This window comes from Protobothrops mucrosquamatus, unplaced genomic scaffold, assembly GCF_001527695.2.
Source record: "Protobothrops mucrosquamatus isolate PMUCROS unplaced genomic scaffold, P.Mucros_1.0 scaffold1956, whole genome shotgun sequence".
Taxonomy (NCBI): Eukaryota; Metazoa; Chordata; class Lepidosauria; order Squamata; family Viperidae; genus Protobothrops; species Protobothrops mucrosquamatus.
Genome location: NW_015388075.1, coordinates 258,160 through 284,410, shown reverse-complemented (window position 1 = coordinate 284,410; position 26,251 = coordinate 258,160). Strand labels below are relative to the sequence as shown.

General features: G+C 40.1%; 2 protein-coding genes across 2 annotated transcripts in view; both read left to right on the top strand.

Moving 5' to 3' along the window:
* LOC114923117 (unconventional myosin-Vc-like) overlaps positions 1-10,214 on the top strand; it is a 16,312-nt gene extending 6,098 nt beyond the window's left edge. The window contains 11 exon segments of the mRNA XM_029285623.1: positions 1,238-1,401; positions 2,592-2,757; positions 2,847-2,991; positions 5,011-5,167; positions 5,694-5,837; positions 6,756-6,837; positions 7,080-7,187; positions 8,106-8,212; positions 9,291-9,556; positions 9,685-9,743; positions 10,204-10,214. Coding sequence (XP_029141456.1) covers positions 1,238-1,401; positions 2,592-2,757; positions 2,847-2,991; positions 5,011-5,167; positions 5,694-5,837; positions 6,756-6,837; positions 7,080-7,187; positions 8,106-8,212; positions 9,291-9,556; positions 9,685-9,743; positions 10,204-10,214 — 1,409 coding nt within the window.
* A 312-nt stretch (positions 10,215-10,526) lies between these two features.
* Positions 10,527-26,251, top strand: part of MYO5C (myosin VC) — a gene marked incomplete at its 5' end in the record, with an annotated part of 33,495 nt that continues 17,770 nt past the window's right edge. Inside the window, 19 exons of the mRNA XM_029285624.1 lie at positions 10,527-10,635; positions 11,236-11,342; positions 12,403-12,668; positions 12,797-12,878; positions 13,879-14,019; positions 14,939-15,064; positions 15,979-16,062; positions 16,492-16,626; positions 18,870-18,967; positions 19,851-19,937; positions 20,263-20,374; positions 20,648-20,859; positions 21,193-21,358; positions 22,707-22,853; positions 22,937-23,101; positions 23,643-23,736; positions 24,412-24,475; positions 25,387-25,567; positions 25,836-25,929. Coding sequence (XP_029141457.1) covers positions 10,527-10,635; positions 11,236-11,342; positions 12,403-12,668; positions 12,797-12,878; positions 13,879-14,019; positions 14,939-15,064; positions 15,979-16,062; positions 16,492-16,626; positions 18,870-18,967; positions 19,851-19,937; positions 20,263-20,374; positions 20,648-20,859; positions 21,193-21,358; positions 22,707-22,853; positions 22,937-23,101; positions 23,643-23,736; positions 24,412-24,475; positions 25,387-25,567; positions 25,836-25,929 — 2,470 coding nt within the window. The remainder of the gene's footprint in view (positions 10,636-11,235; positions 11,343-12,402; positions 12,669-12,796; positions 12,879-13,878; positions 14,020-14,938; positions 15,065-15,978; positions 16,063-16,491; positions 16,627-18,869; positions 18,968-19,850; positions 19,938-20,262; positions 20,375-20,647; positions 20,860-21,192; positions 21,359-22,706; positions 22,854-22,936; positions 23,102-23,642; positions 23,737-24,411; positions 24,476-25,386; positions 25,568-25,835; positions 25,930-26,251) is intronic.

The following is a 26,251-nucleotide window of genomic DNA, read 5'->3' as shown; positions in this document are numbered from 1 at the left end:
CCCCCCCCCGCCTATAAAATGAGTACAGCGGCTTTTTCCCATATCCTAAACCCGGGAGGGTTTAGGATATGGGAAATTTGGGCGCTTGGCAAACAGCAAAATTTGGGCGCTTGGCAAACAGCATGTATCTAGGACCGTTGCAGCCTTCCGGTGTCATATGATTGCTGTTTGTGACTTTGTTATGCAGCATCAGACACGCAAACTCAACGGGAGAAACCAGATTCACTTCAACAACTGTGCAGTTTACTTAACACCTGCAATTATTTGCTTAACAACCATGGCCAAAAATGATGTAAAATTGGGTGCGACTTAACAACCGCCTTGTTTAACAGCAGAAACTGGGGTCCCGATTGTGATTGTAAGTTGAGGACCACCTGTATGAAGGACCCCTTAGTGGTAGAGGCTGTGACCCTCCAGTCCCTCCTTGTGAACTTTGTGGATTCCTTTGGCATTCTATTGTGTGACTCCAAAAGCATGAATCATTTGCAGAATTCCTGTTACAGAATTAGGTACTTAAAAGATCAGGAAGTGCTTTGCAGGACCTTAGAAAGTCCTTGTAGGAAAAAAAAACCACTAGATTACCTCATGTTTGAAAGCTTCATTATATCCTTGCTGTTTTTTGTTTAGGAGTGTGTAAATTCTCCAGTTTCGTGCAGGTGTCGTGTAACCATGCTCTAAGGACAGTTTGAATCTATATTCTTTCTCCAATCACTCGAAGAATTCTCCAGTTTGCGATGGTGAAGGGGGCAAGCTGAGTGTGACTCAGTTTGAAAGTAAACCTGTTGTGTTTATTTGTAAGGCCGGTTCCCTGATCTGCAGGTGGCTTGTAATATTTGCAGATGGAGGTGCCTGGAAGATCAGATCAGATCGAGTTAACATACTGTATGTGACAAAATCATAAAGAGGAATCCGTTTTGTATTGCAGTGTTTCAGCTCAAAAACCTCTTTTGTGCACAAATCCAAAGGTGCCACTTGTGGAAAGATCTCGCCATTCCTTTCAGCAAGTGGACTGTGGACTTCCAATTCCCAGAATTCCCTAGCCAGCTCACTGGAGAATTCTGGGAGTTGAAGTCCATAGATCCTGACAATTGATTCTTAAATATAAACATAGCAATTAGTTGCAATTATCCATTACGAGAGGCAGTTTTTTTCATTTTTGCTGATGCTACTCTAATACATAGTTGATTCTAGCTTTTTTATTTGAGAACAAAATGAAGAATTCATCAAATCTGTTAAGAATTAAGCCACCAAACACTCCATGATGTTTGCATTTTTCCTTTCTTGTTGTAGTATAACAGAGTTTGGATCCCTGATGCTGAAGAGGTTTGGCAGTCGGCGGAAATTACAGCTAATTATAGGTCTGGAGACCATATTCTTCACCTCCAGCTGGAAGACAGCACAGTGAGAATAAAGAATTGATGTTTTCAAACAAGCAGTGGTAGACTGGCAACACATTAAAATATTATTAAAACATTAGCTTATCCATTGGATCTGGTTTTGCATTTGACAAATTCCATCCTAGTTCTTATGGAGTTGACAAACCAGAACCCCTCTTCTTTGGGGCAGCCCCTCAAATATTGGAAGGCTGCTATCATGTCACACCTAGTGGTTTTTTCCATGAAACCAGACATACCCAATTCATGCAACCGTTCGGTCCCTTAATCTTCTTTGTTGCTCTTCTCTGCACTCTTTCTAGAGTCTCAGCATCTTTTTTACATCATGGTGACCAAAACTGGATGCAGTATTCCAAGTGTGGCATTACCAAGGCATTGTAAAGTGGTATTAACACTTCTGGTGATCTTGATTCTATCCCTCTGTTAATGCAGCCTAGCACTGTGTTGGCTTTTTTGGCAGCTGCAGCTGGCTCCTATTTAAGGGATGGTCCACTAGGACTCCAAGATCCCTCTCACAGTTACCACCATTGGCCAGGTATCACCTATACTATACTTGTATAGTATACTTAGTTCTATACCTAGAACTAACGAGAAGGAAGGACTCACTGGAGAAGAGCCTAATGCTGGGAAAGATGGAGGGCAAGAGAAGAAGGGGACGACAGAGAATGAGGTGGCTGGAGGGAGTCACTGAAGCAGTAGGCGTGAGCTTAAATGGACTCCAGAAGATGGTAGAGGACAGGAAGGCCTGGAGGAACGTTGTCCATGGGGTCGTGATGGGTCAGACACGACTTCGCAACTAACAAAAACAACATACCTAGAACTTATGATGAAAAGAAGGACTAGGGGTGACATGATAGCAGTGTTTCAATATCTCAGGGGTTGCCACAAAGAAGAGGGAGTCAAGCTATTTTCTAAAGCACCAGAGGGCAGGACAAGAAGCAATGGTTGGAAACTAATCAAGGAGAGAAGCAAGAAGAAATTTCCTGACAAAACAATTAATCAGTGGAACAACTTGCCTCCAGAAGTTGTGGGTGCGCCAATAGTGGAATTTTTAAAAAACATATTAGCAACCATTTGTCTGAAATGGTATAGGGTTTGCTGCCTGAGTAGGGGGTTGGACTAGAAGATCTCCAAGATCCTTCCCAACTCTGTTATACTGTATCTTGTAATATTATGTTTTACTTGGCTTACTCACAGGAGCTGGATTACCTCGTGGATCCTAGTGCTTTGCCACCTTTACGAAATCCGGATATTCTTGTTGGAGAAAATGACCTCACAGCTCTTAGTTATCTCCACGAACCGGCCGTTTTGCACAACCTTAGAGTTCGCTTTGTGGAGTCCAGGCTGATCTACACCTATAGCGGTAAACACTATGGGTCGACCCACATTGCATTTGTGTTTCTCAAGAAAGCACGATGCAGCTCATACTTCTGTACTATGTGTCATCCCCAGGGATAATTTTGGTCGCCATGAACCCTTACAAAGAGCTGCCAATTTACGGGGATGCCATCATTCATGCTTATAGTGGTCAAAATATGGGAGACATGGATCCCCATATCTTTGCGGTGGCGGAAGAGGCTTACAAGCAAATGGCAAGGTATGTTCTCATCAGTGTCCTGGGATTAACTTTGGCAAAGGTTGGCATCTATCTGCCCCACCCTTTGAAGGATGTAAAAAGAGACTCTTAGAGTCAATAAGAGATTATGGAAGGAGGTGTAGGAGATGACTAGGCAGAGCCCAAAGGCGGGGTCAAACACGTCATCAGTTTGGAATCCTTATTATGCAGTCACAAGTCCAGCCCCCTGTGAATTCTGTTGACTCTTATCTAGCACCAATTTGCTTTGACCGTTAGTAGTGTATAGGTAGCATGGACAGCTAATCCTCATGTTACGACTACAATTGAGCCCAACATTTATCTTGCTAAGTGAAACATTTGTTAAGTGAATTTTGACCCATTTTACAACCTGACCACAATTGTTAAGTGGATCATTGCATTTGTGAATCTGGATTCCCCGATGACTTTGCTCAGAAGGTCGCAAAATATGATCACTTGACCCCAGGGCACTGCAACCATCTTAAATATGAACCTGTTGCCAAGCCTCTGAATTCTGATCACATGTCCATGGAGATGCTGTGTGAGAAATGGTCATGAGTCCCTTTTTTTCAGTGCCGTTGTAACTTTGAACAGTCACTAAATGAACGGTTGTAAGTTGAGGATTACCTGCAATAATCTTTAAGTGCTTTGAACTCAATTCCTATTCCTGGTTACTTGCACCTGAGAGGAGATAAGGAAGGAATTAGTCTCTGATAGCCAAAAATCAGGAGTCTGATAGCACATTTTCAGATAATAAAATTTAGAAAAGTTAGAACAATTAACCAGTGGAATTCCTTGCCTCCAGAAGCAGTGAATACTCCAACACTGGAACTTTTTAAGAAGAGACTGGACAGCCATTTGTCTGGAATGGTATAGGCTTTCCTGCCTGAGCAGGGGGTTGGACTAGATCAGGGGTAGGCAATCTTGGCTCTTTTTATGACTCATGGACTTCAACTCCCCTGGACTAGATGACCTCCAAGGTCCCTTCCAACATTACTACTACTACTACTACTACTACTACTACTACTACTACTACTACTACTACTATTATTATTATTATTATTATTATTATTATTAAATTTGTTAAAAGACTCAAACTGTGGTTAGATGCAACTCGCTTCATCAGGAGTGGACAGATTTTGTGCAAAAGAATTCATGGCAGAAGTTGGACATCTCAAGTCCAAACAAGAACAAAATAATATCTTCAGCCTTTGAGAACTCTCTCTGGCAGATCTCAAAGGGACCGTTTGCAGAAATGAGGTTTTATCAGCACGATGGAGTTATGGCACTTAATTTCCAGCAGAAGATTTCAGGTCATCCCAGGCTAACACAATGAGTTTTTCACACATAACAGTTGTGAACTGAAAAAGTACATCTGTCTCACACATAACCTGTGTTTTCATCACCAGCCCGCCTTCTGTCCTTTATCCTTGTCTTACCCCAATTTAAATCTCATGTCAGTGTCAACTTCCAGCTTGAGAATCCAAATAAAAACTCCAGGTTCATTCATTTCCGAAAAACTTACTTTATTGAATACATGGCCTGGTAATGTCAAAGCAAAACTAACTCTGAGACCGATTCATAGAATTAAACAATAATTTCTTCTGCCAAACATCCACCCTTCTCATGTAGTCCATGTAAAGAATTTCACTTTGTTATGGGAACCATCTCCATCTAACCCATTCTAAAGCAACACCTCCTCTGCCTTACTCTAATGGCAAGTTGAAACAAAGAGGCACGTAGCTGCCAAAGTTTAATGCCTAAAATTTGTGAGTAGAAAATAAAAACTACTAGACACCTCCTGAGTCAGTAAAGTGATCCCGCAAGATTTTCATTTATTTTTTGGAGCAAAACCATTTTTTAGATTTCTATTAGTCACGCTGAAATATCTTTGTATCATTATGATACCACCTTAGACCAACATTGGAATCTAATGTAAAAGAAACTTAGTGACATTTTAAGAGATGTATATTTTCTAATTTTCTTACTTTGATGATGATGGTGATGATGATTTTTCTCTAGGAACGACCGAAATCAATCGATTATTGTAAGTGGGGAATCGGGAGCGGGCAAAACAGTTTCTGCTCGATACGCCATGAGATATTTTGCGACAGTCAGCAAATCTAGCAGCAACGCTAAAGTCGAGGATAAAGTGTTGGCGTGCAATCCGATAACAGAGGTAAATTTATTTTATTATTAGAATTTTATTTTATCATTATTACTTTATAGGAAACTCAAGACGGTGAACATATTGATACTCATCCCTCCTCCTATTTTCCCAACAACAAACCTGTGAAGTGATTTGGGCTAAGAGAGACGGTGATTGGCCCAGATTCTCCCAGCCAGCTTTTCATGCCTAAAGTGGAACTAGAACTCACTGTCTCCTGGTGATTGGCTCAAAGTCACCTAGCTGGCTTTCATGTCTAAGGCAGGACTAGAACTCACAGTCTCCTGGTGATTGGCCCAAATTCTCCCAGCCAGATTTTCATGCCTAAAGTGGAACTAGAACTCACTGTCTCCTGGTGATTGGCCCAAAGTCACCTAGCTGGTTTTCATGCATAAGGCAGGACTAGAACTCACAATCTCTTGGTTTCTAAACCAGCACCTTAACCAATAGACCAGACTGGTTCCCTAAATGTTTCCTAACTGAATCATCTAATAGAAATAGCCACTTACCATCTAAAATGATTCTATCTTTTTTGCAGGCGATTGGAAATGCTAAAACTACTCGCAACGACAACAGCAGTCGCTTTGGAAAATACATGGAAATCAGTTTCGATAAGAAGTACCAGATCATTGGGGCAAATATGAGAACATACCTGCTCGAGAAATCCAGAGTTGTTTTTCAGGTTAGTAAAAATTTGCAGTGAAACCAGTGCATTTCTACTAACTTGAGACACAGCAATTCTTCTTGCCTTCTACAGACTCTCTCCAGGTTTTAGTCTAGCCGCCCAGCTGCTCATGAGCAATGTTGTTTCAGAGAGGAAATTAAAAAACTTTTAAAATTAAAAGTTTTTTTTAAATTGTTTCTCCACATAAACATATGTGTTTCTTCACGTATTTATTTATATTCACTTTTTAAAAATTCAAAGGGTAAAAGACAAAACAAGAAGGGTGGGAAGGATGGATGGATGGATGGATGGATGGATGAAAAAAGAGAAGGGAAGAAACCTATAAGACAGTGATGGCGAACCTATGGCACAGGTGCCAGAGGCGGCACCCAGAGCCCTCTCTGTGGGCACGCGCGCCATCGCCCCAGTCCTAGGCCTGCAGCTGGGTTTTATAAAACCTTTTTGCTTTAGGCCTCTGCCGCCGTGTGCAAAAAAAAAAGGTTCAATCAATCAGTCAATTTCAACTTCTCGTGGGAAAAAAAAAGATCTTGCAAAGTTGGAATTGATTGATCGAACTTTTTAGTCCCACCCAGTCTGCTGTTACCACCACAGCCACACCCACCCAATCAGCCACACCCACCCAATGGGCCACACCCACCCGGCATAAGTGGGTTTTGGGTTGCAGTTTGGGCACTTAGTCTCTAAAAGGTTCGCCATCACTGCTATAAGAAATATAATGACATTTGACCTTCTTTTCCACAGATAGTTATAATTTTATAGTTCCTCCCTCCTCTTAGATAATATATAGGTCCCTTCAGCCCTTCATTTCATTTACATCTTCCTTAATCTTCCAATCCATAAATCAACATTTCATTTCTGTCAGCAAAAACGTCTGAACTGTTCCTACTTTTATCTTTCTTTTCCTTTCATTTGCAGTCAGAAAATGAAAGAAATTACCACATATTCTATCAGCTATGTGCATCGGCTCCGAGAGCAGAATTTAAGCATCTTCAGCTAGGTATGTTGCATATCACCTGACAGATTGATCTCTTTTATTGCTTTATTATAGTTGGGTGCATAATTCGCAGAGGAAGCTCCTTTTCCACAAAGGTTCAATTATTTCTCACTGTTAATCTCAAAAGTCTCATTTCACACACACACCCCTCAAACCTTTACAATACTTGGCTACCGACCCATCCCTAGGAGTCTGTTGTCTTCATAGTCAGCATATCTGGTGACCTGTTTGCTTTCCACCTGCAGCAAGTGCTGAAGAATTTAATTATACCAACATGGGTAGAAACATCGCCATTGAAGGAGTGAATGACCTGGCCGACATGAAAGAAACTCAAAAAACGTTCAGCCTGCTAGGTAAGATCAATCAAGTTGGCTGTTAAAGAAAAAAAAACAGCAAAATTCTAATATTTATGAAATGCTGGTGGATCCTTTAGTTCAGTAGTTTTCAACCTTTTTAATGCCGCGACCCCAACCGGTCATAAGTCGAGGACTACCCAACCGGTCGTAAGTTGAGGACTTTCCCTGCCCGGGAGCGCCGCACATGCGTGGTTCCGCCCCCTGCGCCGGCCGAGGTGTAGCTGGCAAGCGGCAGAGACGGAGCAGGCCAACCACCAGTTGGCCCAGCCCAAGGGAGGTAAGGCACCCGCTGGAAAAGGGGAAAAAAATGGCGGACAGCCTTGCTTGGCGACCCCCGTGAAATGGTCGATCGACCCCAAATGGGGTCCCGACCCACAGGTTGAGAACCACTGCTTTAGTTTCTGATAGCTTGGCAAAAATTTGGCATGCTATCCAATGTACCCTTTTTACGTTAAAAAAAAAGGTAGAGGTTTCCCTGTCCAGTCGCGTCCGACTCTAGGGCACGTGCTCATGTCTGTTTCTTGAGTGAGGGACACAGCCTTGTCGAAAGACGGTTTCTGTGGCCATGTGGTCAGCATGACTATACACCAAAGGCTCACGAAACACTGTTATCTTCCCACTGAAGTGGTACCTATTTATCTACTCTCATTTGATTGCTTTCAAATTACTAGCTAGGCAGGAGCTGGAGCAAGGAACGGGAGCTCACCCCATTGTGTAGTGTTCGGGTCCCGAACACGGGCTGTTAGCTTTCTAGGTGACAATCTCAGCATCTTTAACCACTCAGCCATCGTGCCCCATCCTTTTTAGGAGTCACTGAACTTAGTGGGTATCCATCAAATCACAATGTTGATGTAAAAATTAATTGTAATGTTAACATCAGGGTGGAAGATCATTTTTGCTCATTTTTCGTTGCAGGCCTTAAGGAAGATTTCCAGATGAATGTTTTTAAAATACTCTCCGCTATTCTTCATTTAGGCAATGTACAGATCCATGCTGCTGGCGATGAAAAGTCTTTTGTTAATGTAAGATTTCCTGGCAGGATGTTTTAATGGACAATGCAAGGTTTTGATATGTTTTTTTCCCCTAAATTCCCTTCATCTTTGGCTTGTAGGAAGTACCTTGCTGGCTGGGGAATTCTGGGAGTTGAGGTCCACACATCTTAAAGTTGCCAAGGTTAAGAAAAAACTGCTCTAATGATTATTCTCCATCCCATAACAGATCTAGAGGAGGAAATTGAAAATTCTGCAGTTAAATTCTGCTGAGTTGGCACTCAATTTCAGGATTGTGAAAACCTTGGGATAATAATAATAATAATAATAATAATAATAATAATAATAATAATAATAAAGTTGGAAGGGACCTTGGAGGTCATCTAGTCCAACCCCCTGCTCAGGCAGGAAACCCTATACTATTTCAGACAAATGACTGTTCAGTCTCTTAAAAACTTCCAGTGTTGGAGCATGCACCACTTCTGGAGGCAGGTTGTTCCACTGGTTAATTGTTCTAACTGTCAGGAAGTTTCTCCTTAGTTCTAGGTTGCTTCTCTCCTTGATGCGTTTCCATCTGTTGCTTCTTGTCCTGCCTTCAGGCACTTTGGAGAATAGCTTGACTCCCTCTTCTTTGGGGCAGCCCCTGAGATATTGGAACACTGCTATCATGTCCCCCCTCGTCCTTCTCTTCGTTAAACTAGACATACCCAATTCCAGGAACCGTTCCTCATATGTTTTAGCCTCCAGTGCCCTAATCATCTTTGTTGCTCTTCTCTGTACTCTTTCTAGACTTCTAGGGATATTCTAGGGATATACTTTAGTACAGTGCTTGTCCACCTTGGCAAGTTGAAGATGAGTGGACTTCAACTCCCAGAATTCCTCAGCCTGACTGGGACTTCAACTCCCAGAATTCTCCATGCTGACTGTGGAATTCTGGGAGTTGATGTCCACTCATCTTAAAATGGCAGACAAACACAGTTCTAGGAAGTAGAACTGGAAAAGTAGGAATATCAAGTTACCCGTGGTATGTTAAAAAATGTATTGCATTTTGAAGGAGTAGCAATTTTGGCAATTGCAGTGCCTGGTGACAATAGGTTTCTTCTTGCTGCAGGTGGATGACAAACATCTTACTATATTTTGTAAACTCCTGGGAGTTGAAAGTGATAAAATAGCTCAGTGGCTTTGTCACAGGAAAATTATTACTACCTCTGAAACCGTAGTAAAGCCAATGACGAAACTCCAAGCTGTAAACGCCCGGGATGCTTTGGCAAAGAAGATTTATTCTCATCTTTTTGATTTCATTGTGGAACAAATTAACAAGGCCTTGCAGTTTTCAGGCAAACAACATACCTTTATTGGTGTTCTGGACATTTATGGGTAAGGTGACCTATTTTTCAGAAATAACTCAGACTCTGTACTAAATCCTCTCTTGTATGGGTAGACCCATACAGTCTAAAATATTTTTTTCCAGTCTAAAAATTAAAACTTTCTACCATTTATTTCAGATTTGAAACTTTTGATCTGAATAGCTTTGAACAGTTTTGCATCNACCTTTTCGCTTTAGGCCTCTGCTGCCGTGTGCAAAAAAAAAAAAGGTTCAATCAATCAGTCAATTTCAACTTCTCGTGGGAAAAAAAAAGATCTTGCAAAGTTGGAATTGATTGATTGAACTTTTTAGTCCCACCCAGTCTGCCATTACCACCGCAGCCACACCCACCCAATGGGCCACACCCACCAGGCACTCGATGATGCATAAGTGGGTTTTGGGTTGCAGTTTGGGCACTTGGTCTCTAAAAGGTTCGCCATCACTGCTATAAGAAATATAATGACATTTGACCTTCTTTTCCACAGATAGTTATAATTTTATAGTTCCTCCTTCCTCTTAGATAATATATAGGTCCCTTCAGCCCTTCATTTCATCTACATCTTCCTTAATCTTCCAATCCATAAATCAACATTTCATTTCTGTCAGCAAAACGTCTGAACTGTTCCTACTTTTATCTTTATTTTCCTTTCATTTGCAGTCAGAAAATGAAAGAAATTACCACATATTCTATCAGCTGTGTGCATTGGCTCAGAGACCAGAATTTAAGCATCTTCAGCTAGGTATGTTACATATCACCTTACAGATTGATCTCTTTTATTGCTTTATTATAGTTGGGTGCATAATTCGCAGAGGAAGCTCCTTTTCCACAAAAGTTCTATTATTTCTCACTGTTAATCTCAAAAGTCTCATTTCACACACACACCCCTCAAACCTTTACAATACTTGGCTACCGACCCATCCCTAGGAGTCTGTTGTCTTCATAGTCAGCATATCTGGTGACCTGTTTGCTTTCCACTTGCAGCAAGTGCTCAAGAATTTAATTATACCAACATGGGTAGAAACATCGCCATTGAAGGAGTGAATGACCTGGCCGACATGAAAGAAACTCAAAAAACGTTCAGCCTGCTAGGTAAGATCAATCAAGTTGGCTGTTAAAGAAAAAAACAACAGCAAAATTCTAATATTTATGAAATGCTGGTGGATCCTTTAGTTTCTGATAGCTTGGCAAAAATTTGGCATGCTATCCAATGTACCCTTTTTACGTAAAAAAAAAAAAGGTAGAGGTTTCCCTGTCCAGTCGCGTCTGACTCTAGGGCACGTGCTCATGTCTGTTTCTTGAGTGAGGGACACAGCCTTGTTGAAAGACGGTTTCTGTGGCCATGTGGCCAGCATGACTATACGCCAAAGGCTCACGAAACACTGTTATCTTCCCACTGAAGTGGTACCTATTTATCTACTCTCATTTGATTGCTTTCAAATTACTAGCTAGGCAGGAGCTGGAGCAAGGAATGGGAGCTCACCCCATTGTGTAGTGCTCGGGTCCCGAACACGGGCTGTTAGCTTTCTAGGTGACAATCTCAGCATCTTTAACCACTCAGCCATCGTGCCTCATCCTTTTTAGGAGTCACTGAACTTAGTGGGTATCCATCAAATCACAATGTTGATGTAAAAATTAATTGTAATGTTAACATCAGGGTGGAAGATCATTTTTGCTCATTTTTCGTTGCAGGCCTTAAGGAAGATTTCCAGATGAATGTTTTTAAAATACTCTCCGCTATTCTTCATTTAGGCAATGTACAGATCCATGCTGCTGGCGATGAAAAGTCTTTTGTTAATGTAAGATTTCCTGGCAGGATGTTTTAATGGACAATGCAAGGTTTTGATATGTTTTTCCCTAAGTTCCCTTAATCTTTGGCCTGTAGGAAGTACCTTGCTGTCTGGGGAATTCTGGGAGTTGAGGTCCACACATCTTAAAGTTGCCAAGGTTAAGAAAAAACTGCTCTAATGATTATTCTCCATCCCATAACAGATCTAGAGGAGGAAATTGAAAATTCTGCAGTTAAATTCTGCTGAGTTGGCACTCAATTTCAAGATTGTGAAAACCTTGGGATAATAATAATAATAATGATAATGATAATGATAATGATAAAGTTGGAAGGGACCTTGGAGGTCATCTAGTCCAACCCCCTGCTCAGGCAGGAAACCCTATACTATTTCAGACAAATGGCTGTCCAGTCTCTTAAAAACTTCCAGTGTTGGAGGATGCACCACTTCTGGAGGCAGGTTGTTCCACTGGTTAATTGTTCTAACTGTCAGGAAGTTTCTCCTTAGTTCTAGGTTGCTTCTCTCCTTGATTAGTTTCCATCCGTTGCTTCTTGTCCTGCCTTCAGGCGCCTTGGAAAATAGCTTGACTGCCCCTTCTTTGGGGCAGCCCCTAAGATATTGGAAGACTGCTATCATGTCCCCCCTCATCCTTCTCTTTGTTAAACTAGACATACCCAATTCCAGCAACCTTTCCTTATATGCTTTAGCCTCCAATCCCCTAATCATCTTTGTTGCTCTTCTCTGTATTCTTTCTAGATTTCTAGGGATATTCTAGGGATATACTTTAGTACAGTGCTTGTCCACCTTGGCAAGTTGACGATGAGTGGACTTCAACTCCCAGAATTCCTCAGCCTGACTGGGACTTCAACTCCCAGAATTCTCCATGCTGACTGGGGAATTCTGGGAGTTGATGTCCACTCATCTTAAAATGGCAGACAAACACTGTTCTAGGAAGTAGAACTGGAAAAGTAGGAGTATCAAGTGACCCATTGTATGTTAAAAAATGTATTGCATTTTGAAGGAGTTTTGGCGATTGCAGTGCCCAGTGACAATAGGTTTCTTCTTGCTGCAGGTGGATGACAAACATCTTACTATATTTTGTAAACTCCTGGGAGTTGAAAGTGATAAAATAGCTCAGTGGCTTTGTCACAGGAAAATTATTACTACCTCTGAAACCGTAGTAAAGCCAATGACGAAACTCCAAGCTGTAAACGCCCGGGATGCTTTGGCAAAGAAGATTTATTCTCATCTTTTTGATTTCATTGTGGAACAAATTAACAAGGCCTTGCAGTTTTCAGGCAAACAACATTCCTTTATTGGTGTTCTGGACATTTATGGGTAAGGTGACCTATTTTTCAGAAATAACTCAGACTCTGTACTAAATCCTCTCTTGTATGGGTAGACCCATACAGTCTAAAATATTTTTTTCCAGTCTAAAAATTAAAACTTTCTACCATTTATTTCAGATTTGAAACTTTTGATCTGAATAGCTTTGAACAGTTTTGCATCAACTATGCCAATGAAAAATTACAGCAACAATTTAACCTGGTATGGTCTTTTTTTTTTTATGGATTTCCATCATTTTGGATTAAAATTTGTGCTGTGTTGATATTCCAGAAAAAAAATATTCTCTTAGTTTTGGCAGTAAAACTCAATGGTTAAATGTTTTGGTACCTTAAAAAAAATATACATTGATGTGTAGAATTCCTAAAAGGCCCCGTACAGAGTTGCTTGCATGTAAGCAAGTACATGTAAAAGTACAGCTTCAGTGGCTATGATTATGGAAGTCTAAGCCAGACTCATTGGAGAAGAGCCTAATGCTGGGAAAGATGGAGGGCAATAGAAGAAGGGGATGAAAGAGAATGAGATGGCTGGATGGAGTCACTGAAGCAGTAGGTGTGAGCTTCAATGGACTCCAGAAGATGGTAGAGGACAGCAAGGCCTGGAGGAACGCTTGATTATCCTGAGCTAGTGAGAAGTTGAAAGCAAGCAACTAAGTAATCTTTTGTAACATGTTCTAAATAGGACAATCTTCAGAAGCCCCAATGAATATGGGCAAAGAGACCATAATTTTTCAGCCAGGTGTACTGAAGAGAGATGTACTGTAGATTTGTTTATTTTAGCCGAAGAGGGAAAAAAAGTAAAATGTAATTTGGGAACTAGAATGGAGTAGTAAGGTACATCAGTCATAGCTGAATGAGGAGAACGTGGTCTTATGAAGAGTGTAGCTCAGAGGAAGATGGAGAACATAAGTCTTAAAATCTGGTATCTGTGAAAGTTGACAGTTGGGAACATCATGAATTGAGAGGAACAAGGAGCCATTTCTTTGAGACTTGGAGCGGATAAGTAACATCTTTATATCATCTCCAGCCTTACATTCAATCAGGATATTAGATTGGATACTTCTATCATGATGTGTTGATGTTTAACGTCTCTCCTCTTTTGACCCTCCAAAGGACTTCAGTATTGTTAAGCAACATTGTGTTTTGGTGTGGCTCATGAAACAAATGACTTTAATTGTGAGACGAAATTGTCAATATTTTTTTAGCATGTCTTTAAACTTGAACAAGAAGAATACATGAAAGAAAATATCCCGTGGACGTTAATTGATTTTTATGACAATCAACCTGTCATCGATCTGATTGAAGCTAAAATGGGCATTCTAGAACTTTTAGATGAAGAGTGCCTGGTAAGTTTCAACGTTTTAATTTCACAAACCCAATCTAGCCTCCCATCCTTCCCCCCCCCTTAATTTTCTTAAATATCCTTGCAAAAGGCAGTTTTGCAATTTGGCCATTTTAATAGTTTCTTTAAGCTATTTATGTACGTGCAATTTCCCATCACAGCAGGGTGCTAAATATACTTGAAACTAGCAACTCAAAGCCAGGAAGGTGTCTCTTAAGCAGAGATGCAGAGATTTTGGCTAAATTTTGGAGAATTTGCATCTGAGCCAAAAAAATAATAATAATGTCTTAGATTGGTGAATCAAGCCAGAATCAAAAGCTTTATTGTAGCGTGTGTTAACTGAGTTAACTGAGTTAATTGTTAACTGAGTTTGGTAACTCTGGCTAAGCCTGATCACTTCAGGATGAGGATAGTGAAATATAGCAGCAACAGATGTTCCTCCCCGTGGGAAGCTATCAACAAGTTATTTTTGGATATTGAATTAAATAGCTATACCTTGTTTGTTAAGTGGTGGCTCAGCCATTTGGTTAACCATGATGCAAAATGTCTGGGCTTATCAGAAGTCTGAATCCATCCTGAGAGAAGGATAGGGGTTCTCCAGATTGCAACCCATCTTGCATTATAGAACAAGAAATCCAATATTGTTGCATAGGAAAAAGTAGGAGGGAACATTGTACAGAATAGAAATAGAAATAGAAATAGAAATAATAAAAATAGAAATAGAAATAGAAGCTGGAAGGGACCTTGGAGGTCTTCTAGTCCAGCCCCTGCTCAAGCAGGAGAACCTATACCATCTCAGACAGGTTGTACAAAAGAATAGGGTTATTCAACCAATCAACCAAACCTTTTGCTAATTTAATAAGTATTTTCTTTATCACTTTTCATTTTAAATATGCCATTTTTGCTCTTTTTTTTCAAAACAGCTACCTCAAGGAACAGATGAAAATTGGCTCCAGAAGCTATATAATAATTTTATAAACAAGAACCCTCTCTTTGAAAAGCCAAGAATGTCAAATACTTCTTTTATCATCCAGCACTTTGCAGATAAGGTAAGTTGTTCAATGGGGGAAAGAAACGACACCCTTCTATTTCCTAGAATAAAGCTTCAGCCTTTGTCATGATTTATTCACCTATGTGGAATTAATAATGTATCTCCTATCCAAAAAAAGAGATGTTGTTTCTATAAACACGGACATGATTTAAAAGGAGTGAGCGATATCAGCTTCAGAAACAATTTTGCCAATGAGTCATTTTGATTTCTGCAGAAGCTTCTCATTTTAGTCCAAACATGCCATGGATAATTCTAAGACCACAGATCAAATGCTTTATTTGAGAATTAAATAAGACCTTTATAGATTTTCTTCCTTCTGAAAGTCATGATCATATCTGCTTACAAAGAATTATCTGTGGTCCTTTGGTGATCCCACTGTTATGTGATCAGGTGGGATCCAGCCAACTCGCTGATAAAGAAACTTAAATCTAAAAATTACTGATATGCCTCTTGGCTGCTTCTCTGATCTATCTTGGGAATGGATGCAATGCATTTCCTTTTTATAACTTCATTGTTCTATAGAATGGAATGGAATGGAATGGAATGGAATGGAATGGAATGGAATGGAATAGAATAGAATAGAATAGAGTTTAGAAGGGACCTTGGAGATCTTCTAGTCCAGCCCCTGCTCAAGCAGGAGAACCTATACCGTCTCAGACAGGTGAATGTCTAGTCTCTTCTTAAAAATCTCCAGTGATGGAGCGCCCACGATTTCTGTAGGCAAGCTGTTCCACTGGTTGATTGTCCTCACTGTCAGGAAGTTTCTCCTTAATTCCAGGTTGTTTCTCTCTTTGATCAGTTTCCAACCATTGTTTCTCATCCTTCCATCTGGTGCTTTGGTGAACAACCTGGCCCCCTCTGCCTTGTGGCAGCCCCTATAATTGATATTGTTCCATAATCTTCCTTAAACAGGTAGAATATAAAAGTGAAGGATTTCTGGAAAAAAACCGGGACACTGTATATGAAGTACTGATTGACATCTTGAGAAACAGTAAGGTAAATACATTATTTTATGATTCCATAGTACTTTAGCTATGTATAGCTGTGGTAAGCACAACCTTGCAAGATGTATAGGAGTTATCAAAGCTAAACTCCAGCCTTTTTGAATGCATCTGGCAATATCTGGCCAGAACTGAATGTGTCCATCTGGTCTGGTCATTATGAGCAAAAAGTTCACTCCACCAAGCCATGTGTCAGCCTTGCAAAGGCTGTAGACCCAGACAGGAAGAACGTCCAGATGAGCTAATTCTACTTTAGTGTAAGGTTGCACGAACAGAATCTTGCAAGTCTGAAAATACATTTCTTCCCCCATCCTCTTGAAGGGATGCTAAAAAAAAAAGGCACGGCAGGAAAATGGCACAACTTCTAAACGGGGGTTGAATCCCGAACTGCCTCTCATGCTATCTAATTTCAATCTCTTTGTAGTTTCAGCTGTTTGCAAACTTCTTCCAGGACCTTTCAGTCCCTCTTTCCCCGTTCAACTCTGCAATCAAAGTTAAGTCTGCAAAAACAGTGATTGTGTCACCTAACAAACAGTTCCGTGCAACTGTTGGAAGTAAGGTATTTTTGTTTTAGATTCCTCCTGGGATGAGAAACCTAATTTGATGCATTCCTTTGTTTCTATTACTTTTATGTTCTACTTCACACACACCCTCCCCAAAAGAGTTCGAACCAGCCTAAATGCCTTTCCTGTTCTGTTTTATTTTCAGAGCATTTCTGAAAGGTAGATGACAGTGAGGAACAGTGCCTGAGGGTCCTTGGTGCTCTCTGAGCCCTGTGGTGTTTTTTTTGCAGACATTTCATTATCCAACTAGGGAGCATCATCAATGCTAGAACACCCAGATAATCAGAGATTAGCACCAAGATGAATACTAGACCAACAATCAAGAAGTAAACAGTATCCCAATATTAATGCACTGATGGTGTCACCTAATTGGGTCATGAAATGTCTGCAACAAAACCACCAAGCTCAGAGAACAACAAAGACCCCACTGTTCAACACAAGAGCTACAAATATTCTCTTTTATCAGTAACAATGGCTGAGTTTACACATTGCACAAAATGTAGCCTGTGATTTATTTTTTTATTCTGCCTACCATGCGAATCCAGTTTGGTGCAGAAAATTTTGATTTTCTTTGTCATTGGCAGTGCTGACTGATACTGATGAATTCTGAATTCCAAAACATCCAGGAAGGGGGGGGGGCAGATTTAGGATTATGTGCAGATCACAGTAGCTTATTCAACAATCCTAGCTAAATCATCCTGGTTTAATGTATTAGTGTAGCTTTTGACTGCCCTGGTGTCACCTAGTGAATGTCATGATTGAATGGGGGTTTGAAGCTGGCTCTTTGCCTAAGAATGATGAAAAGAACCATGTTGTGGCCCAAAAAGTGTGTGTGTGTCAGGAATCTGTTTGATCTTCCACTTGGTGCAGAGTTTGTCTCCCAGTTGATGTCAAGGTAGTTAAAGTCCCCCATTACTATTGTGATGTGCTTGCTACATATCTTAGTTAGCTGACTAGCAAAAAGTTCATCTATTTCCTCTGTTTGGTTGGGTAGCCTATAGTATACACCTATGGCAATGTCATTTTTTCTCCCTTTTATATTGACCCAAATGCATTCAAGACACTTTTCATCATTGTTGTGCTCTATTTCTGTAGAGATGTAGTTATTTCTTATATAGAGAGCAACTCCACCTCCTCTTTTATTTGGTCTGTTTCTCTTAAATAATTTAAATCCCTCTAGCTGTGTGTTCCATTTGTGGGTTTCATCCCACCATGTCTCCGTGATGGCAACAATATCATATCTGCCCTCATTAACCTGAATTTCTAGTTCACCCTGTTTGCTGTTGATACTCTGTGCATTGGTGTGTAGACATTTGAGTCCTTTATGACCGACCCTGTGTTTACTTTCTACATAACCTGTGTGGTGCCTGAGTTCCCTATTGTCTTATCACCTATTTGGTTAGTGCACTTTGTGTGGCACTCGTTATTGAAAGCTTGCTTAAGGTCCCTTCCAACTATTATTATTATTATTATTATTATTATTATTATTATTATTATTATTATTATTATTATTATTATTATTATTATTATTATTATTATTATTATTCCTGAGTGGGTAACACGAGGAATGATAAAGTCTTGTGACTAATAGCCATTGTAGTCTTTCCCTCCGCGAATGTGTCTGGTCCTTGTTTAAATTAGATCCCATCTCTCTCTCTCTTTTAATGAACAGTTTGACCTGCCTTGCTTGCATTTGGACGTGTTCATTTTCTATGGATCATTTCTGTAAATAGCAGATCCACGGATCATTAAAGAGAAGAAAAACCTTGGCAGCTTGAGGATGTGTGGACTTCAATTCCCAGAATTCCAGCTGGCTAGGGAATTCTGGGAGTTGAAGTCCGCACAGAACTCCAGCTGGCCAGGGAATTCTGGAAGTCAGGTCCACAAGATTGAGAAACACTGGGATAGAAAAACTGCATGCAGGATGTCTAGTTTCTTGGATCTATTTTCTTACTTGCCTTACAAACTTAGGCTGGAAAGGAATCTGAGACTCAACTGGAGGGTTGAGTAAAGAGGAGCAGAAAGTGGGAGGGGGCTAAAAGAGATATGGAAGAAGGAACCCCAAACCCCCATCCATCTGGATCATTGTGTTTCTACGCACTCACTTGTTTTGATAATACGGGCTGTCATTAGTATGAAGTTGGTAATAGATGTCTTAGCTTCCATTCATAAATTAGCAGGAAATTTGTTTCTTGATTCTAAAAGTTCAAGCAGCCATTTTTTAAAAATTATATTTCAGTTTCGCAGTTCCTTATACTTATTAATGGAGACGCTTAATGCCACCACGCCACATTATGTCCGGTGCATAAAGCCAAATGATGAAAAATTAGCATTTGAGTAAGTATGAAAGAAAACAGTGTTAGTTGTTTACATGCCTGTTCTTAGGAAAATTCCTATGGAATACGATTCATATCTATATAAATAAAAATGTAAATGTTCGTTTGTTCAAAATCTTAAATCTCCGAAAGTTCTTCACCGATTGCTTTGAAATTTTGACACAACGTTGCATTCGAATACGCGCGTGTTTTTATATACCTATATTATATAGATGTCACACCTGTGACAGGTAAAAACATGCTTTTTTTGAAAAACAGTGCCATCTGTTGGACGTAAAAGCAACACACGCTTTTATCAGACTGAGCCACAGCAACGCGTGGCTGGGTACAGCTAGTTTAGAATAATATGAGATGAAAGTTTGTTTTATAAATGAGATGGCTGGCTCCAAAGTTGAGAAGCACAGAGCAGAAGGTCCATTAAAGAACAGAAGGGCTGGGGAAAAAACATCAACATTAAATTATGGGGGAAAGAAAATTGTACCTTCATGTTGATAGAAATCATCAACTGCAGCTTATTTCTAATGTACATAAAGATGCTTACCTGGCTTTTAACTAAGTATGACTTTAGTGCAACTGTGCTAAGGATCCAGAAAATATTGACGAGGTCTTGTCAGCAAGCCCAGCTGCGTGATGCTATCTATTGTGAGCTATCATCTCATCCGCTCTGGCTCTCAACTTCCAAAGAAGGGTATCTAGAATGTAAAAACGGCATATTCCTCCTTCACAAGAAAATAATTTATTTACCATGGTATTCGCAATCAACTATTTGCTCTCTAGTTTGATCCTTATTAAAACCATTGAATGTGATATGCAGCTTATAAAAGGACAGGACACATTTGTTCTCTGACTGGGCAGAAATCAGTTCTTGTTTTCTTCTTCTTTAGATTTGACTCCAAAAGGGTGGTCCAGCAGTTACGAGCGTGTGGGGTGTTAGAAACCATTCGTATTAGCTCTCAGAGTTATCCATCAAGGTACGGAGTGCTCTCTCTACTGCAGGGGTAGGCAACCTTGGCTCTTTTATGACTCTTGGACTACAACTCCCAGAATTCCTGAGCCAGCCATGCTGAGGGGAAAGGGAGAGGTTTCCATGCTTAGCCATGCTGGCTCAGGAATTCTGGGAGTTGAAGTCCGCAAGTCATGAAGGGGCCATAGTTCCCCCACGCTGGCTCAGGAATTCTGGGAGTTGAAGTCCATGAGTCATAAAAGAGCCAAGGTTGCCTACCCCGATCTAGTGCTTCAAAGGTTGACTTCTTATATGTTTGATTAACCACTTCCACTGTTCTTCTCCTTGGACAGATGGACGTATCTTGAGTTCTACAGCCGTTACAGCATTCTCATGTCTCAAAGTGAACTTTCTCTAACAGACAAGAAACAAATTTGCAAGATGGTTTTGCAGCGGCTAATCCAGGTCAGGAGTTCTGTAACCATCCCTAGTCGCAGAGGGCCGAAGGGATGGCCACGAGACACTGTCAATGGCCATTCAGGCTGACAAGCACCTAAAATGTGACTATATGATCACGGAGGTTGTGTGTGTGTGTTCGACATAACCTGGAAAACAGGTCGTAAATAGTTTTTAAGGGGAATCCATCGTACGTTTGAATGGTTGCAAGTCAAGAACTGCTTGTATAGACACCCATTGCCCTCAGAAATTACTCTGATTTCTTTCTCTATTTTTCCCCAGGATCCAAGTCAATATCAGTTTGGCAGGACAAAGATTTTTTTCAGAGCGGGACAGGTTGCCTATCTGGAAAAAGTGCGCTCAGATCGGCTGAGGCAAGCATGCATTATGGTTCAGAAGAACATCCGAGGCTGGCTTCAAAGAATGAAGTTCCTGCGCATCAGACAAGCTGCAGTCATCATACAACAATATTTCCGGGGACAGAGGACCATACGGTATTTACAAGAAACAATCGAGCTGGTCCTTCATTGATTAATGGGCAGCTTCCCAGCGGACATATTTGTAGCAAAATAAGCCACTGACTGGTTAGACTGGGATCCCCAAACTTGGCAACTGTAAGACTTGTGGACTCCACCTCCCAGAATTCCCCAGCCAGCTGTGCTTTCGTACAGTCCACAAGTCTTAAAGTGGCCAAGTTTGCAGATCTCCGGGTTAGACTCATGAGATAGATCCAAGCAGTAATGGTTGGGTAGAAAGCAGCTTCTTGAGAAGGTGTCTTCAAAGGAAGTCTTTCACTACTAAACATCTTATTCCTTTTTTTTCTCCAGGAAAGCTATAACTGCCAGGGCCCTGAAGGAAACCTGGGCTGCCATAGTTATCCAGAAATACAGCCGAGGATATTTAGTGCGTAGACTTTGCCAGCTCATCCGTGTGGCTGCTTTGACAATCCAGGCCTTTGCACGAGGATTCCTAGCAAGGAAGAAATACAGGAAGGTAACAGATCCTTGAAACAAAGCCCACCAAGAAGCCATCATTGGTGTTTCATAGTTATTGTTCAGTAAGGAATGTGGATAAAGGGGTTTCGCTTCACAGAAGCTATGTCACAATGCCTTAACAATGTCCCGCAGACGCAAGATGAGGACTCCTCATGCCGATCAACATTCTCTGATTAACTGGAATTAGAACATGTTGTAGAATAGTGTATCCAGTTTTGGTCAGCACAATATCAAAAAGATGTTGAGACTCTAGAAAAAGAGCAAATAAGAGCAGCAAAGATGATTAGGGGGACTGAAGGCTAAAACATACAATGAAGGGTTGCTGGAATTGGGTATGTCTAGTTCAGGGGTAGGCAACCTTGGCTCTTTTATGACTCGTGGACTTCAACTCCCAGAATTCCTGAGCCAGCTGGCTGAGGAATTCTGGGAGTTGAAGTCCAGAAGTCTTAAAGTTGCCAAGTTTGAAGACCTCTGCTCTATTCTGTTGGTATTCCATATCAGAAAGAAAGTGGCTTTCTAACACTTGCTATTGGTCGGTAGCCAACCCAAATGTTGTCTACTAGGTAAAGATACACAGTTGGGGTATGCTGGCTCAGGAATTCTGGGAGTTGAAGTCCACGAGTCATAAAAGAGCCAAGGTTGCCTACCCCTGGTCTAGTTTAATGAAGAGAAGGACTAGGGGAGATATGATAGCAGTGCTCCAATATCTCAGAGGTTGCCACAAAGAAGAGGGGGTCAACCTATTCTCCAAAGCACCTGAAGGCAGGACAAGAACCAACGGATGGAAACTAATCAAGGAGAGAAGCAACCTGGGATTAAGGAGGAATTTCCTGACAGTGAGAATAATTAATTAGTGGAATGATGTGCTTCCAAAAGTTGTGGATGCTCCAACAGTGGAGGTTTTTAAGAAGAGGTTGGACAATCATTGTCTGAAAGGATGTAGGGTTTCCTTCCTGAGCAAAAGGTTGGACTAGAAGACCTCCAAGGTCCCTTCCAACTCTGTTATTCTGTCATTCTGCTATGTGTGATGTGAAGTGTAGCTGAGCAAGCAATAAGTAAGAACATACCATTGTCCTCTTCATTTCCCGTTGACTGCTATTGAAACTTACCATGGCTTTTGTCACCTGTGTTTAGGACTCTCCGCGTTTTCCATACTGGTTACCTTTACCTACTCCCCTGATTACAGTCTTTGCAGATGAATTTATTTACTATTTAAGCAAATTAGTCAACTGTTCCCTGAACAGTTTTTAAATGATGAGGCGGGCTCTCAGTTTGCTCACCTGCTCTGCGAGGGAGACGGCGGTTTCTAAATTTGATAAATAAATAAATGAAATTTTCTTACAAAGATGCTTGAAGAACAGAAAGCTTTAATCCTCCAGAAGTACGCCCGGGCATGGCTTGCAAGACGCCGATTCCAGAGTATTCGCCGTTTCGTCCTGAACATCCAACTCTCGTACAGAGTCCAGCGGCTGCAGAAAAAACTGGAAGAGCAGGTAGCTAAGAGGTCCCACCTTCATTCAGTGACTTAGTGCATTTCTACTACCTTGCCTGAGGTATGCTTTTATCCTGATTTTAGAATAAGGAAAACCATAGTTTGCTGGAAAAGCTGACCACCCTTGCTTCAAATCACTCCAGTGATATAGAGACCATTCAAAAACTTCAACGGGACCTTGAAAAATCAACTGGGCAAAGAAAACTATCTGAAGAAAATGAGAAGAAGAACAAGATGGGCTATGAACAGGTGAGTCGTAAGAGGATGCACAGGTAGATAATCCTCGGCTTACTTCATTCAGTGACCGTTCAAAGTTACTTAAAAAAAGTAAGTTATGACCGTTTTTCATACTTACGAGTATTGCAGTCTCCTCATGGTCACGGGATCAAAATTCAGACACTTGGCAAATGGTTCATGTTTACAACGGTTGCAGCGTCCCAGGGTCACGCGATCCCCTTTTGCGACCTTCCAACAAGCAAAGTCAACGGGGGAAGCCTATTCACTTAACAACCACGTCACTAATTGAACAAGTGCAGGGATTCACCTAACAACAGAAGAAAGAAGGGTCGTAAAATGGGGCAAAATTCACTTAGCAACAGAAATTTTAGGCTCAATTGTGGTCGTAAGTCAAGGACTACCTGTATAACAAAATACACAGCAAAAAAATAATAATAATTCAGTTTGTGAGCTATGTGATTCGGCCGTCCATGGATAGAAAATAAGTGGCATTCTTAAAAATATGAGTTTTCACAGATTTTATTTTATTTTTTGCTTTACCTTCTCCCTATAGAGGGTTTCGAAACTTGAAAACCACAACTTGAGACTACAGGAAGAGAAGAAAAAGGTGGAAAAAGAACTTCAAAAGAAAACAGAGGAAATGAAAGGTGTGATCGACTGTTATTTTAAGAACTTGTTGCTACTTCGATTTTTTCAGACTAGCTTCACAATCGGCCATAATACAAAGCAGAATTTACCAAGCAGAATATTGAACACAAACACAGTTTTGGCATTGTGTGATGAGTGAATCCAGCCAGTCGGTCTTTTAAGCTCTGGTTTATAGTTCTTATATTATGTGAATTAAGACTTAGGGCTTACAAATCATGGTTAAGACGAACCATAGTTCACTAACCTAAAAATGTAATAGCGAGTAATAAAGGAACAAGAGATTTTTTTAAAAAAGGATCAAAGGACATTCACGATACAGATGTTCTTACAACCATGCTTTAAAAAGTTTACTATTATCTTGGCATTTATCTGAACAAATGCCTTTGTCCAGGACAGTTGGCAGATATATAAGTTTTAAGTTTAGTATAACTAAAAGGCATCAACTTTAATGCTTTAATATTACATTCATTTTATGGTAAATACAGATTTGGCTTTTAAAAAAAATTGTAATATCTCTCTCAGCCATTGTAGACTGCTATGTAAAATTACTTCAAGTAAAGTTAAACTTTCTAAGCTTTGCTTGATAATCTTCAAAAGTACATCTGACTGAATTTTAATTATTTTACTCTACGTAAAGAGCTTTTTTAAAAAATGTACGTATTATCTTCCTTCAGATAAACTGGATAATTTGACGAAGCAGTTATTCTCTGATGTTCAAAGAGAGGAAAACCAACGAATGTACGGAATTTAATTTCTTAATTCAAATTGCCATTTTCTTGGAGTACTGTTTTTCTTGTTTGCAAAGAAAGTGAATAATTTTTAAAGGAGTGAAAAGGTATTCATTTAAGTAGGGTGTATGAGCAGGAAGTATATATACTCGGTTCTAAAAATACGGGCTCAGTCCTGAAAAAGTTAGCATGAGTCTCCAGCGGTGGGAAAGTTTGTTAAGAATAAATTGGGCTGCTTTATACAAACTTTTTCCACAACTCTATTTTTAGAAAATAAATTTAGAAATTAAAAGTATTTAATAAGGCCTGCTATTATAGTTCCACAACTCCAGGGGGCGCAATCACAATACAACTTTCGTGGTTTCTGGAATGAATTTGTAATCTTGTGGAAAGACTAATTACCAACATCTTAATAATCATATGAGCTTTGTCAATCTCATAGTGTTGGAATAAGGCAGTTCCTTAGATTTTCAAAGGATCATCATTTAAAGAGGATGGGTTTTTTTTTCTTTTTCTTTTCAAAGTTACTGGCATATACATCAGTGTTTCTCAACTTTAGCAAATTTAAGATGCATGGGTTTTAATTCCCAGAATTCCTCAGCCAGCATGGGGGAATTGTGGGAGTTGAAGTCCACACATCAAAGTTCCCAACATTCAGAAACACTTGATGCACATCTTCGGATTAAAATATGGGTGCTGAAAGAAAAGGAGTGAACGTTATACTTGTGTAATGTTGCTAGTTTATTGTTTCTGTTCTTTTATTATCTGTTTTTTTAAAAAAATATCATACTTTTCATCTTGTTGTTATATTCCACAAACAAATATACAAGAGAGAGATTGCACATCTGTAACTGACTGGGGTCTTAGATGTGTAGAATCGTGTTCCTAGAGAGATAAGGGTGTCCTTCTGAATCTTTGTAGAATATTGGAGAAAAATTTCCAGAGCGAAAAACAAGATTATGAAAAAAAGATAGAGTCCCTCAATGCAGAAATAATGCTTCTCAAAGAGGAAAATGCTCAGCTGCAAAATCTGATTCAGGAACTGCAACAAGCTCAAGAAGGCTTAAAAACAGAAATAGAGGAACTTTCAAACCAAATTAAGGTAGGATAAGAAATGAAATAGATGGATATTAATTTGTGATTGTTTCCTACCTTATTCAAATTCCCACTTTCATATGCTGTGCACTGTTACTCTGATATACTTATTAATATATTCATATGCTGCCCATTTTATTCTTATTTTCATTACTCTAAATTACTGGCTGTGATTTCGTCTTTGGGATTGTGGCTATTGTAGTGTCTTCCCTTTTGCCTTCTTATTTGCTTCTCATTGAACAACGTCTTGTTCTATCAATGTTTAATCAACTCAGACAATCCCTGAATTGCGAAAAGAAATCGACTTCCTTCAGATTCAGAGACTGGATGCGGAGAAGCAACTACAATACCAGAAGCGTGAAATGAGAGGTAATTGGAAAACATCACTCATTCCCATAATTAAAATGTGCCGGCGAATGGATTTCATAGTCCAAGTGCTATAATTATATAGCCTTCCGTCTTGATCTCATCTGTGTACATTTATACAATGACTCTGGAAATATAGAGGCATTGTGCACAAAAAGGGAGAAATGAAAGGGTTGAAATTGAGAGAATTAATGGGCAAAAACTCCAAATCAGCGTTTCTGAAGACTGCTTCCTGACTCAATAAACTGAATTAGTGGGATATTCAATGCGTTCAGTGTAACCACTTAGTGAAGGATGTACCGGGAAAATGTGTAGATGTTCTTAG